This window comes from Salvia splendens, chromosome 4 (genome assembly GCF_004379255.2).
Source record: "Salvia splendens isolate huo1 chromosome 4, SspV2, whole genome shotgun sequence".
In the NCBI taxonomy this organism is placed as follows: Eukaryota; Viridiplantae; Streptophyta; class Magnoliopsida; order Lamiales; family Lamiaceae; genus Salvia; species Salvia splendens.
In genome coordinates this window covers 38,688,727-38,709,342 of record NC_056035.1, presented here as the reverse complement: position 1 = coordinate 38,709,342, position 20,616 = coordinate 38,688,727, and the positions used below count along the sequence as shown (strand labels likewise).

Here is a 20,616-nt window from a genome sequence, read left to right as displayed (position 1 = left end):
TATTATAGTGGAAGTTCCTAGAGTACATTCAATGTTGTATTGTTCCTAGCAAAGTAGAGTTCCAAGTTTCATTTATTGTGTATTTGAAGAGTCTCAATATCCCTATAAATACTAGGGTGATGAGTAGTTCAAAGACAACAAACATTTACATAAGAAATATATCTCCACTTCAATCTTCAACATGCCTTACCAATCTTGTTATGCCTCTCTCGATTACCATCTTTAAAAAAATTATCAGAAACGAAAAGCCATATTCAACTATACTACTCCTAATATTGAGCACATTACTTTGCTCTAACATCTGAATTCCGGAAACACAGCAGGTAGAGAAGAATCAAAAGCCAATTTAATCACGTGTTGAATGGAAGTACAATTCGACAAAAATAAACACATAATATCATATGGTTTATACGGAATTACCAGAGTTACATTTCACGCAAAAACATAAAAAAAACATACGTGATATAATATCACTTTTTAAATGAAATAAACTTTAACTTGAAAATATCTCCATATATTAGGAATTCCCATAGATCTGTTTATCCAGGCTGATAGATGTACATCAATTTCACTTGTTTCGTATAGTTGTCCTTCTGAATTGATGCTTTTCCGACCCCTGTAATTAAAACTACACAACACAAATTAATTAAATAAATGAGAAGTTCGAGCAAACAGAAACATATTGAGACAACCACTGAAATCTATGAGCTACTGACTTTGTTTTATTACAATTTTAACTTTAGACATAAAAAGCTCAAATGAGAAAATAAAATTTTAAATAAATGACCTATGCAAAAGTGGACTTTTTAAATTAATTTTGAGAATATGTAGTTAAATAAATGACCTATGCAAAAAATATTTTTTGGATACATTTGTTACCATTTTTTTCCCCAACTGTATCCGTCATTGCCTTGATTAAATAGTGTAGAATACATGTAAAGCAATTTGAATTTCCGAAAAAAAAATCTGAGTTAGAGAACTATATATACATGCATAATAATTGCTCATGAAAAGCAGGTAGAAAGTTTGGCATAAAAGGTGCACGATCAATTTTTCCAATAAGGGAAAATAATATCGAATGGTTGTCATTTTGTGGATGGCTGAGGTGGGTGTTCATATATTGAAGAAATGAAGCTAGATTTTCACAAAAGTATAATTCGAGAAAATGGAAAGGTAGATCGACATTACCTCATTGAGTTTAGGTTGGCTATTTGTCTCCAACATCAGCCCAAAATGAATATGAGGAAAGTGTGCCCACTGCACCATGTATAAATATCTCCACAAACTCAGTACCCAAAACCAAATTAAATCCTCTCAATGTGGTCCAAATGTTATTTCCCTTTTCGAACATATCCAATCTCGTATTTTATTTCATCAATTCACGTTCGTCGCAATGCCAATAATTGTACTGTAAATTATCACTACTACTTACTACATGAAATATTAAATGCAGATATATTAGGTCTAATTAATTAACTTACATTTTTGGCAGCAGTACTGAAAGCTTCCCTGTGACTAATGTCTGGATTATTGGCCTTGATCCTTTGAATCTCCTCTCTGATTATATACATTTATTGTGTGAGGTAATTAGCAATCAATTGTTGCAATCTATTAATAATAAATAAGAAACTGAACTGTATAAAATTTCATAATCCCATTACTTGATGAATTGGTTATAAGCTGATGGAACTCGCTGCCTCTTCTCCGGAGCTGCAAGCACAAGAGCATGATCATGATCACAAAAATCGAACTCGAAACTTCAAAAATTAAATAAGAATTGGTCATATCAAGAAGTAACATACGTCGATTCACGATCCTGGGCTCAGGCTTCTTCGAAATTGAAGGCTGGATTTTGTAGTTCCACTTAGAAGAAGAGCCTAGATCAACCTTGTACTCAGCTGGAGTGGTGGTGATGTTAGATGCCTGAAATATAAAACACATTGCATAATTATAGCTTATAAATTTCAAGTTGTTTTATTAACATATGCTGAAACACATTTAAAATCAAGAACCGGATGATTACTAAATACATATAAAAACATTTAGTTTTCATAAATCATAGTAAAAGTTTGATTAGTGTTTTAAGTAGCAATTTGAATCTGTGCTGTTAGATGCCTGCAATATAAAACAAATAATTACTACTACATAGTTATAGTTTATAAAATTCAAGTAATGAATTTAACCAATGTTGAAAAAAATAATTTAAAAATGAAGAACACACAAAAGGATAGCCTGAAAAGATGTTTACTCAGAAGATGAATAAATAAATGAAAAGGATCAAACAAGAATAATGAAATGACTGATTCAGTTAAGAAAATGGCTGCTAGAATTGACAGTTGCAAGATCTAGCCGGAATCTAGGAAAAAATTCATGTGTTTCCACTGCACTGGACAATTCCTGATCAAAATCCAGTATCTACATCTATTAAATATAGTGCTACTCCACAATTTATTTCGGAGAGAGAAACTTTCTCCCTAATATAATCATTTTATTTAAAAAAAACCCATCAATCATCTAATCATTAATGATCTTCAAAAATAAAAAAAATAAAAAATAGAATCTTGAAGAAATAAACAAGATCCAGAAACCCTAGATTTCAGAAGCTAGAAATTAATTAATTAAAAACCTGAAAATGGTGGCAGGAAGAGGGCGGCTGCGTCGGTGGGAACGCCGCCGCAGCCATGTTGACAGTCCACAGGCTGCTGCAGTGTCCGCACCGAACGGTCACAACATCAAGCAAGCTGCTGCATGGAACACTCACCTGCACAATTCAAACTGTTTGAGGAACCCTAGAATTCTACACTTTTTTGAACAAAATGGTCCAATTTTGTGAAGGGGGACTTTCCCTTTAATAAAAAAAAAGCTTAATTTAGACAGGATAGTGAAATCTTTTCTTGTATGACTTTTTCCTGTGAAATGAAAGAAGAATTGTTGAAGTGGACAGATGATGATGATCATCGCCACAAACAAACAAGAAAACGCCTGGAGCATATGATATAATACCACCAAAATCTGATCACTGAAGCTCAGGAATCAGCTTTATTCATAAATCCAATCCACCCTTTTTCTTTTCGATGAATTGATTTTAATGATGAAATGAACTGTACCGCAAGAACGATGTTGCAGAAGTTGCAAGGGATGTAACGCAATTGCTCGGACACATCCATTTCTCTCAACCAAGAGAAATTAATAATGAGATGAAATTAACAAAAAAAGGGAAATCTTTCTCTCTCTAATTTCTCTTTTCTCTTGTTGCTTTGCTTTGAAATTGAGCTAAATATGCAAGCACAGCTGACTAGTATATATACACGCAATTTTATGTGTGAATTAAATTAAATTAAATTAAATGAAATATAGAATCCGAGAGATTTATGATTTCTAGAGAGGCACCGCCACCTGCGTGAGGGGAGATTGGAGAGAGTAATAATGGAAAAGGTGGGGGTGAAACGACGTCGTTGAGACTGATACATAGGGGGTTGAGGATTGAGGATTGAGGGTTAGGGTTTCGATGAGGTGAAAGTAGTTTTGGCAGTATTATCAATTTTTTTTTTTTTTTTTAACTTTTTATTTGGAAAATGGGTCTCTTTCGTTATCTCTATCTGATCTGCTATCGGCGGACGAGGGGGGCGGTTTTTATTCACTCAACAATTTATTGCAGTGAAAATCTTGATATAGGGATTGATTTTTTTATTTATTTATTATTTTTTTAACTATGAGTTTGAGATTTCCATTGTTTAAGTAAGTGATTTGATGATGGATCTTTTAATTTGCACATAATTTGCATGTTTGACGATTTTACTATATCTTTCACAATTTAATTTTTCTATATTCACTAGACGGGACTACATTCACGTACGTGTAATGCAATTGGGTTAACAATATTTTGCAGTATAGTATATTATGATTATCTATGAATTATGGTCTTGATAGTTGACCACATGAATCTTAATGTAAATTAACTTAGTAAAGTAAGAAAAAGAGTGAGAAAAAAGTGGTTGAAAGTATTGTTAGTAGAATATGAAATTTACTGTATTAGAATTTCATTTTATTTTAAATAGACAGAGATTTGTTTTAGTAAGTACTCATATATTGCACTCCTATGTAGTTGATTAATCGTGTTTGATCCTAGTGGCCTATTTTGATTTCTTGTTAATTTGTAATGCGTAAGAGTTGAGTGTCATATATAGTTGGGTTAAGTGTTTTAACTTTGACTTGCATATACGCGCACATGAAATGACTTGAACTTTCAACCTATTAACTGAGGGAGCGTCTTATTAGTTGAATCACGTTTTACCATTATACCCCCTTAATAATTAATTGGAGGGGTGTATATTTTATGAAAAATACATAAATACAAATATGCATTATCATCCCAATAATGCAATTCACATAATATAACCATACATTTCCTAAGTCCAATAAAATGATATCAGGCTGGTCTTTAAGTAATTTCCTAATTAATTAGAGGATGGTGGCATTTGCATGAGTACATATGATTGGACTTTGAACTATACTAAATTTAACTTTATTGATTTATGTCGGTTTGAAGAAGTTTAGTTAGATAATACAGTGGCACAGTGACTATACATCATATAATGGAATGGAGTAATAAATATATTCAAGTAGTGAATTATTGTTAGATATATAAAATCCACGTCAGCTAGACAAAGCTTGTTATTGGACGACACAGACGTGGTAATCTCAAGTCGTTTTCGATGTCTGAAGCAATAAATTATGGTACAATGTGGGACATATCAAACTCAACCCCATCCACCATATACATGGAACATGATTGTTCTCCTAACTAACAAAATTAGAATGTCTAAAAAATGTGTTTAATTCTAAGTGGGATTGCCAATCATCATCTTAAAGTCACAACACCAACAAAATAATTTCGAATTTCATCGTGATTCAATTGGAAGCTCATAACATTTGATGTTTCATTTCCTTTTTTTGTGGTTTTATCATCTCAATTTTCATTTTTGAATTAAGTGTATGTGTCACTCTACTTTGGAGTTAGCCTACTCTTCTTTAGGAATAGTTTATTGTGATGTTTTTTGCTTGTACAATTAGGAGTGTTTGGTACTCCCTCCGTCCCATTAAATATGCAACATTTGCTTTTCGGCACGGGATTTTATGTAGTGTTGTTTTGTGAGTTAATGAAGATAGAGTAAAGTAATAGAGAAGAAAAAGTAGAGAGAGTATTGTTTCCATTTTTAGAAACGTTTCATTTTTAATGGGACAGACCAAAAAGGAAAACGTTTAATTTCTAATGGGACAGAGGGAGTACTTATTTGGGTTTATTCTCTTAATATTTGTTGTGGGGTTTGTAGTTATTGCAGACTTTTACTCGTGTTTTCAAGATCAATTTTTTTAAGTAAATTTTTTACTTTGCTTTTAATTAAATCATCACGCCTTAAAGAAGTAGATCTTTGTAATTTTATTAACTATTTTCTTACTTTGATGAGTCAAATTTCTAAAAGAGCAATTTAAAATGGTAAAACAGAAAATTAATACTAATATATCACAATTTGCTCTTGACTTTTGAAACTGATCCGATATTAATTAAAATACAAGGAAAATAAAAATAAAACGGACCATTATATATAAACAGACGTAGTACTATTTTGTATAGGAAGTCCCTAGGTTTCAAAACTTATACCTCATTTGTTTATTTAATATGTCAGTATCTTCTTCTTAATTTTACTAAAAGGTGGGCTTATTTTAACGAGTTGACCTAATCCGGTATTAATATTTTAGTTAGACTATTCGATATCTTGTTAGAAATTCATAAGTTCTAACTGACAATTTATTGTTGATAAGTGGAATAGCCTATAAATTTTTTTTATTGCTAGTTTCAATTATTTCTTAATTTATAGCGATATGAGATATGTGACATAATATTGATATACTAATGTATTCGTAACGAGTATCGGGTAACTTTACGCTCTTTGTACTCTTCGGGACACATGAGAGTTCCAGCAAAGTTTGCGGATGCCATGGTTGGGCAGATTCATGACAGTCCGAGGCTAAGTTCATACTATATTATAACGGTTTTTCGTGGCATGTTCTGGATAATGAGTTTGGTGCTCCTTTTGATCTCTTTGAGTTTGATAAGTATCTTGTTACTTGCTTAGTTTTGATAAGGGCGTTTAACTTTTTTTCATGTACGTTTTGTTTGTGCAATTTGCTTTTGTTTTCGCAGCTCACCAAGACTCGAATATTTTGAATACTAATAAAAAAAATATAGTATCAATATGTTGACATAGAAACTGTTATAATGTATACTGATATTGTGTCAAAGAAACTGATATTATACGTGTTTTATACTAAAATATTTATATACTACTATAATAGATATAAAAATCTTTGACTTTTTAAAAAATATATTACATATAAAATATTCTTATAAAATTTCAAAATATAAACATATGCAATTAGAATATTGTTAGATTACTCATAAAATTACCTTCAAAATTTAATAGAGTGAGTATAATTTTATGGGAAAAAATTGAATCAGGAGTTACATAAAAGATTTGAGATGTTGTTATAAAAAAGAGAAAATGGTTACTAATCATCAATATTCATATGCAATATACGTATTAATTGTTGAAAGATAGTCATCGTCGGCATACGAAGATTTATATACGCAATTTTCAAAAACTTCCAAGTGTCAATGAAATGAAGAATAATTAATTGAAGATGTCCCTTCTTTTATAAACAAAAGCACATGTTGCTAAGACACCTATGACTATAGCCTATAGCCCATTGTGCACAGATTATCCTATTCCTACTTGCCAGATACAGAGATACTAATACACTATACTATTAACTAGGTCTAATTAAAATCAAATTCTTACCCACACAAATTTATTGGCTCAGGCATTTGCAACTTCTATATAATGTGAATATATAATTATGTAATATAGGAGTGTGAAACTTTTGCTAATTTTAACAGTGTAGATCATTTCTGTCTTTGTTTTGTTGATTTTCTCTTTCAATTAATACAGACGATCTAATATGACAATATAGTATAGGATTTGATCTCTAAACTTCAATATGGAGTACAAAATAGAAGGTAATCATTTTGTTTGGTGTACCGAATATGTTTGATGTACAAAAAATTATTACTAGTATTTGGTGTCCCAAACGATATATCACAAATTAGTTAGTAAAAGTGTTTGATCTAGCTAGCTAGGGAGTATATCATTTTTCTCATTTCTATAATAAACCATCAATGTTGATCGATTAATCCCTTGACTACGGAAATTTATGCAATTCTATCTCCAAATAACTTTTTGTGTACGTGAACGTGGGTTAAAAAATGTACTACGAAATTAACAAAATTGAAATTTTGTAATTGTAGCAAAGATTCTAAACTTATGATCCTATTTAATTTTCAAATAGTAATAAAGAATCTATTCGAAGACATCTAGTTTTTCATAGTTTGACTATTGATTGGTCAAAATCAATAGTTAGTTCGTGGTAAATTTTAAAAACAGTTGATAAGTTTGAATATATACCATTTACTATTTTACCAATTAGTAATAACATTTTGATCTTTATTTTTTCATTTTTTTTATATTTAGGCATACTTTGGCTTATTTTTTATTTCATTTTTAACCGTACTTAATAGAACTAATATAATAATGAGAGAAAAAATGCATATAATATACACATAGTATAGTGTGCAGAGCAAGCAAGTAGTGAAGAATATTATTTATCACTTTGCTTAAAGAAAATGCGATTTTAATTCACTAAAGAATATGATTCAGCCGCAAAACAACTGACTTTTTGGGTGGCATAAGTGCTATTGCAATGTTATTGGATGTCCACCATATATTTTTCTACGTTTTTGTGCTTTAGAATTTGATAAATCATCTTAATAAATAATGTTTTGATTGATTCCACAGTTTGCAAAATGCGTACCCAACTAAGTTTGTCTCTTAAATAAAAACATGTATGAGAAATCCTCAATATTCTCTGTCCTTGTTACATATATGTATATGTTTTTGGGATAATAATATATAATATTGTAATACATGGTGTGATGAGTTATTTTGAACTCTATGATGCAAGTTTAATTTTTGTAAATAAAAATTTTACTTAATTACATTATCATATGAAAAATTATACAGCTAGATGTATAGAGTTGCAACTAAATTTTGTTACACTTGCATCTACAAATATAAGTAACAAATTCTATGACATATTTCAAAAAGTCAAATCTACGTCATTATAAGTTGATATATACTTGTAATTGCTTAAATATTCTAAATACGGAGTATAATATAGAAAATCATTTGAGTCACTTAAGTATAGCTAATATAACGGTAATAGATTCCACAACTATTTTTACACATTTTCAAAACCATTATTCACAGGTTCATTCCACTATTATTTCACACATTTTTACAATCATTATTCATGGATTCAACAACTATTTTTACACATTCTTACGCCAGGTGATATCGGTCAATCAACATTCTTACACGTGATGTGATGATCCGATTAATTCGCTAAATTTAGAAGGTTATAATGAAAAATTACAATCCAATTAGAATTAGATTTGCCCGTTTGGAGCTTAACCCCAATGGGTTAAGCGGGTCAGCCCAGTGCCCCCCCGGGCTGCACAAAAGTAAGATTCTTTAACTTATTATTTATCTGTTATGTGTTGTCATTCCTCCAGATTTCTTTTCGCTGTAAATTATACTCCCTCGCCTAAGCGAGACGTTTTTATTTTGGCACAAGAATTTAGGTCAAGGTGATTAGTGAATTAAATTATTAATAGTAAAGTAAGAAAGATAATAAAGTAAGAAAGAGAAAGAGAATAAAGTAAAAAAGAGGATAAAGAAAGAAAAAGAAAGAGAGAATATAGTAAAAGAGACAAGTGACTTAATTATTACCAAAATATGAAATGACTCATTTAGGTTGTGATGTGTCAAAAAGGAATACGCCTCACTTAAGCTGGGACAGAGAGAATATCTTTTGGGGTATTCGGTTTGCAAGATTGTATTTCAGAATTAAATATGTAGTATGTTTTGTTGATGAGATTTAGAGCATCCACAATAGCAAGGACTTCCACGGAGTAGCACTAGGACTTCCCAAAACCACATTCTGCCACGTCATAAGAACTTCCCACCCAGTGTCACATCACTAGGACTTCCCACTGCACAATAGTGGACTAGCACTAGGACATCCCAACAACACAATTTCACTTTTTATATACGAAATTTAAATATAGAATTAAAATTTCGACACGAATACGGAGAAAATGCGAAAATTTTAAATAAATAAAAAAAACATACATAATTAAAAAAATACATAATTAAAAGAGAAAATAAAAAAACAACATCCCCAAGCTTTGACACACGTGGCCCCCTCTCACTCCTCGTCGTCCCCTAGGTGGGTGGGAGCCCAGCACCAGATGCTCCCCCACCGCTGATCGGTGGGAGCCCAGCACCACACCTCATCAAGTCGATGACCCCCTGCAGCATCTCCTTGTGTATGGGGTCATCGGTCGCTCTCCATTCCTTGATGGTTTCTATCATGTTCGTATGATGTTGGATATGGGCAATACGAGAGAACTCGGGGGTCGACTGGAATGCTGCAGGGGCTGCCGATTGGACCTCCTGGGACCCGCTGCTGGCGTCTCCCCTAGACGCCCACATCGTCGTCTTTTGCCCAATCGGGCGGCGACGGCGGCGGTTAAACGAGGGAGGACTCGGGATATCTTCGGCATCGTCGGGGAGGTCGTTGGAGCCGGCGCTACTGCTGTAGTCGCCGCTGGAGTTGATCTTCTGCCGCTTCGGCCAGCCAGCGGCGACACATAGGAGTCCTAGTAGTTAAACGCGTCGTGCTTGCCGCGCTCGGGGAACTCCACCATCGCCATCCGCTTCGCATCCTCCATGGTCTGGCCGCTGGTAAGCATGCCGCCATTGTTCTCGTATAGGCCAGCAAATCGGGAAACAACGGTCTTCAGTCGGTCCCATGTCTTCCGGCACTCTTCAGTCGTGTGATACCTTCCATCCGCCGATTTAAACGAACAGTAGGCTTGGGAGATGCGTTTCCACATGTTGTCGATCTTCTGGTTGCTCGAGCGAATGGGATCATCACAGACATTGATCCAGGCTTTTGACAAAGCCACACACTTCTTCTTACTCCACACGGTCCGCCGTGTCTCATCGTAGTCGTCATCCGCCTCAGCCCCCGCCTCATCCGCCCCAGCCCTCGACTGCGAGGACTCACCCGCCACCCCCTTGCCCCTGCCGCGGCCCCTGCCTCTACCCTTTCCTTTCTTCGAACCACCCCGACGGCCTGCAGCCGGTGGACTCTCAGTGGGAGGCACCCTAACCGGAGATAAACCGAACTCCTCCAGTGTGAAAGTCTCAGCAGATGTGTACTGAGACTCCAATGGAGTATAGGTCTGGGATGCCCCTGTAAAGAAATCAATAGTGGGGCGATAGAGATTGTCCCCGGGCGACCCGGTAGTGGTCGGATGCCCTTGCATCATCCCGCTCATCTGGGTCATCATCTGGGGCATCATCCCTGTCATCTGGGGCGAAGCGTACATGTTATAGTATTGTGACGGCATCACCCCCGACATCTGGGGCATCATCCCCAGCATCTGGACGCCCGTTCCATTTCCAACCGTGAACGAGGGTGTTTGTGTTTCGCTAGTGGCTGGGGAGTCGCTGTCGTGGTGCTCCATTTATCTTGAATAGAAATGAGAGTACAGAGATAGAAACTCGTTAATACAAGTGATGCAAATGAAAATGAACCGAAACGAGCCGTATATATAGAGTTTTTTTAAAAAAAATCAAAAATTGCTCTCGTCTGTCGGGCGCCCACAATAGTGGACGAGACGACGGACACCGCGACGGACGAGTTCTAAAACTGACGGACGAGGGGTCGTCCGTGAGCGGGACGCCAGTCTCAATAGTGGACGAGCGCGACGGACGAGCGGCTCGTCGGTCGCTCGTCCGCCGGCTCGTCCACTATTGTGGATGCTCTTAACCCCACAATTTCATCCTAGATGGATAATCATGGATAATTAGTCATAGCAAACCCCCCCAACTAAAGTAATTTCACTGTTCAATCCTAGATTGTATCTTGATACTATTTTATCTAGAAAATTGAACGTCACATTTATGTAAAAGATGGAATACGTCTCATTTCATGGAGTATAATTTTCAATTGTATATTGTAATTAATTTGATATGCAATTTAGTTTGAATTACAATTATATATTAAAAGTTGAAAATTACATAATGAAAAGTAGGAGTGTAAAATTTACGTAATTAAAATAAGCAAAATTATATCAGGATCAATTTCTTCCCAAGAGTTTCAAAAATTGGCAGCAAAATTCATTTTTTTAATCATTTTACTAAACCTATAACTCAATGCATTCGCAATGAAATTATTTCATCAGAAAAAAAAATGAAATCTCGTCGAAAACATATTCATCATTAATTTTCGAGATCGGAGACTCAAATTTATTTCACCACTATATTCCCGTCGGATTCCAAATAAAAAGAATAACGAAAATGATGTCAATCATTCCTCCAAAAGAATCTATAGATTCATTACAACAAAATCAATATGTCGATCATAATTTAGGATGAGTCACTATGAAATAATTGTCAGTAGAAATGATTCATTTTAACATGCAAAATATTGTAAAAATGGTGGACCATGTGTTATCAATTAGGCAATAACTTTAGTATAAGAAAAAGAATAGATTGTGTGTTTGTGGAGCCTCATGTCTAAGAATAATGGAAGCAACAAGTAAAGATATGTGTGGATATGAAAACAGCTACGCTTACTGGCGGGGTACCACTGTTCAATTCTTTTATGGCATATTTTTGTCCTATCACATATATACTCAAACATAAAATCTATTTTTTATTTCCTGTTAATAGAAACTTACAAATATTTTGTCTATTACACTTTGACATGATATATAAGGCCTTCTGCAATGGAGGCCAGGGGAAGGGTGGCGCCGCGCCACCTGAGACGTCCCGGAAAGTGGCGCAGCCCACTAAGAGGGCACGCCGCGGTTAGTTTCGGGGTGGGGTGGGAGTGGGGTAATTATTTAAAAATTTCAAATTTAAATCATGTTGGGTGATAGTAAAAGGTCTAGCACATTTGTGGCTCTGATCGATAATATATGCAATCATGTATGCATGTATTATAATGAATAACATAATTGTTGAAGATGAAGGAGGCAACATTACTAAATGGCATGATGAACAAGCCGCTTCTACTTCTAGATGACCGTCGTTCTTGATCCCTCAACTCAAGGTGCAACCCCTACTACCAAGAGTTTGCAATATTGACGTGCTTCTATGCGTGAAAAACAAGTCATGCTACCCTCCAAGATGACCTAATAAAAAAATTTGGACATGCGCCGACGAAATCCAACACTGATTACTTTTTTAATTTTTAATTCCTAGGATTTGTATATTTTAAATTGAGCGGAGTGTTTTTTTATGAATTTGTAATTTGTATTCTCTCCATTCCGCTAGGGCTGGCAAATCGTGCGGATTGGGGCGTTATCGGGTCAACCTGATAATGACCCAACCCAATAAGGCCTAACCTGAACCCGACCTGTTAAGGAAACTGTAAATCCGAACACGAACCCGACCTGCTACCTTCAAATCCGAACACGACCCGCACCCGACACGAACCCGTTATCGACACGATATAATATGGGTTGACACGACACGATAACAACCCGAACCTGATATTACACGATTAAAACCTAATATTACACGATTAAACCTTAATTTTTAACCTAATTTACACAATTAAAATTCGTTTTATACTATTTAAACCTAATTTATAAGAAATTAAAAAATTAAAGTAATATATATTTTTTTAAATAATAATAAAAATAATATTATTATTTCTTAATAGGTTACCTGTATCCGACCCGCATCCGACCCGAACCCAACCCGAAATTATCGGGTTCTTAATGGGTCAACCCGATAAGGACACGTTTCCAATAAGACTTGACCCAACCCAATAATTTCGTGCGGATTCGTGTCAGATTATCGTGTCGTGTCGAAAATTGACAGCCCTACATTCCGCTATAAGCGACTAAGAGAGATGTTTCTTTTGGACATGAGATCTCAAAAATTATGTTTAAAGTGTTATGGGGAGAAAGAATAAAATAAAAGAGAGAATAATAGAAGAAAGAATAAAATAGAACATATCAATAAAGTAAAGGAGAATAATTGTGTTATATTTTGTCGAAATGACTCACCTTAATTGGGATGTCCAAAAAAGGAATACAAATCGCTTATAATGGGATAAAGGGATTAGGATTTTTTGAAGTAATTTTGTTAATTATATTGTTATGAATTTCAATTTTACCATTATTTGATGTGATAACATTGAATAATTAATGCAAATTGATTGGAGAGATATTGCTAGATGGCGGTAGTATTGTGTATGTTTAATCCATCTCCTAAAACTAGAGACGTAGAAAAATGGCACGAGTTTTAATATAAAATTATTGAAATATGATAGTGGAAGAGAAACTAAATGGAGTTGTATTGATAGCCTCACTTTATTTTTATTATTTTTGTGATAATATCCCCCTTTTTAATTCTTCATACCCTTCCCCTCATTTTATATAAAAAACATTTGATACTGTATTACTTATTTTCATTTATGAGGAGTTGTGATAATATTATCGCTCGTGAACATGATGAGTTAGAAAAGTGGATATTTTAATTTTTTAAAAATGATGGAAAAGAAGTGAGAGATTTATAGAGAAAATGTTTGTACACCTCTTTTTTTCGAGACGGAATTACAATGACATAGAATACACAAAAGTCAACTTTTCAAATTAAGTCAAGGCAGGCTGGTTAATTAAATTAATGGATAATGATTAATTTTAAGCCCATTTAACACACATATTTATGGGCTGGTCTTCTAGAAATGGGCTAATGGGCTGAGTCGACGCTTATTCCTTATACGGAGATTTTAAATGAATACTAGCATATATTTATTTGTTGTGTTTGAAGTTGAAAATATTTTTTAATAATATATATTAATTATTTATGGACCTTATGGTAGATATATAAGATAAATATTGAATACTCGTAAAACATTGTTCGTTATTATTGGATCTCATTCGGGAAAAAAATGTAAATGTAAGTACAAAATTCGAAGGTAATTACAATATTTTAAAGTCATGTTAAATTCAATAATCAACTCTTACATTTTACTCTGTCTTTCAATTAAGCTACCATTTTCTTGAATGACACAAAATTTTAGGTAGAGTTATCAGATGTAAAATAGAAAAAAAATAATTAAATATATTAATAAAGAGAGATGATGAAAATTTTATTCCAAAAATAAAAAAAAGTGATATTTTAGTTGGAAAAAAAGAAAAGAAAAGGTGATAATATTTTGAATGTGATGGAGGGAATATATATTATTGGATCTATTTATAGTGCAAGTGCAACAAGACATACAAATATACAAGTGTTATATGCGCCAAAGTCTAAGCAAATGAAAATACAATTAAAAAATACATAAAAGTTATTTAAATTTTTAATTTTATAAAATGTTGTTCTATAAGATTTGAAAACTTATTAAATCATTAAACTTCATTTGTAAATGTCTCAATCCATGTTCAAAATAATGACTTTTGGTGATGCTTAAGGGCACTCGCAAGCGTTACGTGGGTGTCCCGCGTTCCGTCACGGGGGGACGGGACGGCGGCGCGACGCGTTGCGGCGCCCCGTCTCGTCCCCAGCCCGTCCTGTCCCGCGTCCCGTCACGGCGTGACGAGTGACGAGCCGTCTCGCCACGCGCCGAGGCGACGTGGCGCACCCAGGCGCCATGCGTGACGCCCACTCGCCGGCCCGCAAGTGGGCATCGTCACGTTGACGCAATAAATCATTTTTTTTTAAATTTGAATTTAAAAAAAAATTATAAACGGTAATATTACCGTTTAATTAGCCGTTTTTTATTTTTTTTTTATTTTTTTTACTCTATAAATACTCCTAATTCATCCTCATTTCACACACAACTACACATCTTCTCTCCCCAAAATCATCTCCATTTCCTCTTCAATTTTCATCTAACATCTCATCACAAAATGTCCGGCGACGGAAACTCCAGCGGTGGCGGCTCCGGCGCATGGGATCTCAACTCGTTCGGCGACTGGGGGAGCATGTACAACACATTGGGTGGTTCCGGTTCGTCGACACCGGGCAACCAGGGTTTGTCGACGCCGGGGGGGTACCAACCACCCAATTTTGACGTGGATGGATACACATATCCCTCTGTCCCGCGGTATTCGCAGGGATTATCTCAGATTCGGGAGGATTATTCTGTTGAACCCACTCCGGGAGGAGGCCTAGGCGGGGGAGGAGGCCGATGCGATGGAAGCTCCAGGGCAGAGGCGGAGGAGGATGAGGAGGAGGAAGAGGAGGAGGATCTAGGCCGGCATCCGTATAGCAGCAAAGAAACGATGGCGGTGTACAACGCCTGGATCTGTATTTCATACGATCCCATCGTCGGGAATCAACAAAGCCGGAAGTGTTTCTGGGAAAAGGTCTCCGAGGCCTACCACCAGATTAAGCCGAAGGGGTCCCGCTGCTGCACATATAAGATGCTTCGCGCTCACTTTGACCGAGTCGACAGAGAGGTCAAAAGATTCTGCGGCATCTACACGAACGAAACGGCTCAGTACCAAAGCGGATCCACGGGCGCCGACATTCTGAGGTCGGCTTTGCGCGTCTACCACGACGACACTGGCAAACAATTCAAATTGTTGATGTTTGGCAGGTCGTCAAGGACGAGGAAAGGTGGGCTGGCGGTGTCCGCTCCAGCTCGGGCTCAACCTCCAAGCGCACGAAGCACACGGCGAGTGGCCAATACTCGTCTGGTGACGCCAGTGAGGGCAGCGGCGCACAAGAGGGTGCCTCGCAGGAGGTTGAGGGCACGACCGGTGATGCCGGGGGATCCTCCCATGGGCGCCGTCGGCAGCAAGGGACCAAGGCGGCGAAGGCGGCTGGAGCGAGGAAGGGCCGAGGCGAATCAAGCCAGGCTGGCTCGGGCTCGGGCTCGGGGAGAGGCTCGAACTCCCTTATGGCCATGTACATGACCGCCACAATGACGGACACTTCCCGCTTTACGCCCGCCCAGTAACAAGCCTGGTGGAACGGAATTGTCTTTATGGCAGCCCAACTTGGCCTTCCGCCTCCTACCGGCTTTAGTGCACCTCCACCGCCTTCAGGGGGATGATTTGCCGGCGGAGTAGTTTTTTTATTTTCTATAAAATTGTATTTTAAATTATGCCACGTTTATTTTTTTAGGATTTTAATTGTGTGTTTTTTTTAAATTTTTAACTTTTAAGTTGTATTTTTATTTTATGTTGTAATGTTATTTTATTGTTAATGAAGTGTGTTTTTTATTAATTGAATTTGCTGGAAAAAAATTTAAAAAATGAAATTGAATGAATAGTAATTTAAGGAACGGTTAAGGGACGGAGGGTTACAGGTTTCGTCCCTTAGTTAAGGGATGAAGTAAAAAAGTACAGTAGGGCCCGCAAATAGTGTTTTAAGGGACGGTATAGTGACAACGTTGTGGATGACCTAACTTTTGGAGTATTTATTTTAATAAAATGACATCATTCGTACACAAAATATTTTTAAAAGTTAGAATTGATCAGAATTTAAAAATAAAAAATATTTTAAAAAGGAAAAACATGACACGAAGAGCCAAAAATTAGACGGGGATAAATTTAAAATAAATAAGGATTGATAGTATAAATGTTTTTCAATAATCAGAATAAGAAACATAGGTAGTACTATAATAATTTGAAGGGTCCAATTTAATTTTATCTGGTTATTTTAGCATTTTAACGAAAAGTCTCACCCTTACGTAGATTGCAAAAAAGGTATTAATCGTTTCAATGCTAGATTAAGTATCCACACTGTTTTTATGATGAAAATGACCCGAGGTACTTCAACGTCTCCTACAAAACTCAAGGGCAATTTTGTTAAAAAAAATGAACTGTAACATTTTTTTTACCTAAATTGAAATGTTTGACACCTTAGCGTGTGACATGCTATAGTGAAATCGAATATTTATTTACCCTCAATGTGAATTAAAGAATTATGTATGCCCATTCTTTGAATTCTGGAATGTTTAGAAACCGCGTTAGCCGTTAGGAACGACCATTTTTATTTTCTACGACGAAGATTTGCTTAGAAATTTAGTCATGAAATAATTATTTGATGTTAACGTGGTCACACTAAAATAATTTTTTATTCGGATACCTTACCACACAGAATTAATTTACTATTAAACAATTTCAATTTAAAATATTTGTTGACTAAATCAAAGCCTATATACTCCAATAAAGTGGGTTAAGAATTCAACGTTTTCACAGTTAGTTATTCAATTTCAACTTTTTCATGACACCATACATATGCATTTGGTTACTATTTTTGTATGACCCAATTCCTTGTGAGTCTAGTTACTTACTTTTTTTGGTACATACGTTTAAAATTTTCATTTTTAAAAATATTTTGTAACCATCCAATTAAAATTATACTACTATTCATAGATATGATTTCGATAGCTTAGCATATTAGATGCTTAAAGCCATGACCTTAATTAATGGAATCACCATCTCAACCATAAAAGTCACCCAATAAGACTTCTCATCAAAATATTAGCCACTAGAAAATTATCACGGAATCACTAATTATCAACAAAGTAAGTAACGAAACATAAAAAGACATTTATCAACATATTAAATACTTAATAAAAATATGAAATTCTTCAATCCAAATTCTACATATATGCTTATCAATGAAATATATTCAGGTCGGGTCAAGGGTCCAACAATTCTACCACCATTAAATTTGGCTTTAGAATTGCCACCGATTACATGGCTTGGCAGCTAAAGGTTGGGGTTAACTTTCGTTATTCATCGATGATCTGTTCACTAAACCGCATCTACTTACTAGGCCGATTACATGGCTTGGCAGCTAAAGGTTGGGGTTAACTTTCGTTATTCATCGATGATCTATTCACTAAACCGCATCTACTTACTAGGCTGCAAGAACTTTTTTTTTACTATATATATCTGACTCACACGACTTTCATTTCTTGCGTTAACCATTGTAATAGATGGAATTTGAGATGATATGTGCATGTGATGGAACGTGATTTATGTGATCAAAAGAAAGATGGCTTAGTTTGTGCATAGGTATGAATAATTAAATTTATGTTATTGTGATTAAAAGTCTATTAAAATATTAAATTTCATATATCACGATATTAGCAGTAACTAAGGACTTCTTTCGTGGTTCGCCTAACATCCACGTAAAGTCTTAAAACGCGGCCATTATCCATGGAAAATATGGACCAACTATAGCCATAATTCAAATAGTACTATTAAATAATGTAACAAAATCAACTTTGTCTTTGTCACGCCCATGCGAAGCTTCTATTGGCTTAAAGTAGCTTATTTATGTGCTCTATAAATACAATTTCAAAACTATTATAACAATCTCACCACCCCACTTTGAGTTCAAGTTATATTTCATTCAAACGCTATATATCTATATAGTGTTATTGTGAAAAAAAATCCAACAAATTTCTAGGGGCAACCTGAAGAACACTAAAATTCAATTATGGAAGCAAGATTAAACTTGTTTGTGTTTCTATCATTAGTTGCAGCTGCCGCCTTGCTACAAGGCTCATCGGCACAAACCACGCACATCGTTGGCGACGAGATGGGCTGGTTAGTCCCGCCCGGTGGTGAAGTGGCCTACCGTACATGGGCCGCGGCCCAAACCTTCACCGTTGGTGACGTGCTAGGTACGTCACTAATTTGTACTCTAGCTATATATGCTAGTATTTTAATATCGAATCAATCTTTGTAATACTAATTAAAAATTGAATTTGTAGTGTTCAATTTCGGTGCAAGTGCACACAATGTGGCTGAGGTGAGCAAGGATGCATTTGATTCATGCAATACCACAAATCCCATCTCAATATCCACCACTTCTCCCACTAACATAACTTTGGCATCTGCCGGTGAACATCACTTCCTTTGTACCTTCCCACAACACTGCGGTTTTGGCCAAAAGTTGGCGATTAATGTCACCGCCGCCCCGGGACCTCAGCCCGCCACTCCACCGCCAGCGCCCGGGGCGGAAGTTTACACCGTTGGTGACGGTCTTGGATGGCTTGTACCTCCCGGTGGTGCAATTGCTTACGAAACTTGGGCTAGAAACAAGACTTTCGTGGTCGGAGATATTTTAGGTAAGAATTTCACTATAACCTTAAGTCAAACTAACGATGTTGAGTGACCGACAACACCGCTAAAGGAGTTAGCCGGACATGACTGACCAACTATACTAATTGGTTTTGCAGTGTTCAACTTTACGAACGCTGTGCACAACGTCTTACAAGTGACTAAGGCCGAATTCGACGCATGCAACGCCTCCACCACCACAACGCAGCCAATCACCGCCTCTCCGGCCAGGATCGCCCTCGCATCCCCCGGCGAGCACTATTACATGTGCACCTTCCCCCAACACTGCTCATTCGGCCAGAAGCTAGCCATCAATGTCACCGGTGGCGATGCCACGGCCCCTGCACCGGCTCCTTCAAGCCCCGCCCCTATGCCTTCTTCCCCGGCCACTCCGTCACCCACCTCCGCCGCTCCACCGCCCAGCGCCGGCGGCCCCTCGACCCCTAGCCCACTTACCCCTCCTCCTCAGTCCAGCGCCGGCGGTCCCTCGACGCCAGGGACCCCTGGCCCACTTACCCCTCCTCCTCCTCCGTCCAGCGGCTCGGCCGCTTCGGCAGCGGCTGCGGCCTTGCCGTTCAGTTTCTTGGCCGTTGCTCTGGCCTTTTTTGTGTAACTAGATCATGATTCATACAAATTTTGTTTGTTTGTTTGGTGATTTGTTTTGAATTTTGATCTCAGATATATGTACTATATATGTTAATTGACACATGTTTTAAAGATTGTATTACTGGATTTGTATTTCATATGCATTATATCCTTGATTGGTGATTAATAAAAAAGAGTTGGTCTCTGAATTCTGCAAAAAATTTCACCTTCGACATTTCGCATCCGTGATTTTTTTTAAAATACGGTTTGTCACAAATTCGATAAACCAATTCATTATTTGAGATTGAATCACAGGAGGATTTTAGGATTGATTTAGAAAATTAACGCCTTCTTGAAGAGAGTGAAAATGGGAGCAAAAAGTCGGTGTAGTTATAGGAGTACTACAATTACGAGAAATTGTCTCTAATTAACACACGTTTTCTGATTATTATTATTATTATTATTATTATTATTATTATTATTATTATTATTATTATTATTATTATTATTATTATTATTATTATTCCGTGTGTGAATGGAAGACTAACATATCACATTCATTGTTTGACTATTGAACCAGCATAACTTAATTCTAGAACGGTCACTTTTTGTTCTAGTGAATATAAAAAAATTTGCTTCGTTAAAATTATACTCCATCATTGAACATGTAAAATTACAATCATTTCCAAAATAATTTGCTACTATGTTATACTTTTGCATTAAAAGTTTTGTTGTTG

The 20,616-nt window shown here is 36.1% G+C and overlaps 2 protein-coding genes across 3 annotated transcripts; one reads left to right on the top strand and one right to left on the bottom strand.

Annotated features, from left to right (window-relative positions):
* Window positions 1-324: 324 nt before the first annotated feature.
* LOC121798211 (axial regulator YABBY 5-like) lies at window positions 325-3,468 on the bottom strand. 2 transcript variants are annotated; one of them, XM_042197097.1, is made up of 7 exons: window positions 3,108-3,468; window positions 2,627-2,761; window positions 1,803-1,923; window positions 1,662-1,710; window positions 1,482-1,557; window positions 1,189-1,257; window positions 325-616 (listed from the first exon to the last, which is right to left on the bottom strand). In XM_042197097.1, exons 1-7 carry the CDS (start codon window positions 3,165-3,167, stop codon window positions 569-571), a joined length of 558 nt encoding a protein of 185 aa, XP_042053031.1. In that variant the 5' UTR covers window positions 3,168-3,468; the 3' UTR covers window positions 325-568. The 2 variants fall into 2 exon arrangements, with proteins under 2 accessions (XP_042053031.1, XP_042053032.1); XM_042197098.1 differs by having other exon boundaries at window positions 325-628; window positions 3,108-3,444.
* Window positions 3,469-18,559: 15,091 nt separating this feature from the next.
* On the top strand, window positions 18,560-20,011 carry LOC121799026 (blue copper protein-like). Its single transcript, XM_042198338.1, has 3 exons — window positions 18,560-18,855; window positions 18,946-19,302; window positions 19,414-20,011. The coding sequence occupies exons 1-3, from the start codon at window positions 18,669-18,671 to the stop codon at window positions 19,905-19,907; spliced, it is 1,038 nt and encodes a 345-aa protein (XP_042054272.1). The 5' UTR covers window positions 18,560-18,668; the 3' UTR covers window positions 19,908-20,011.
* The last annotated feature ends 605 nt before the right edge of the window (window positions 20,012-20,616 follow it).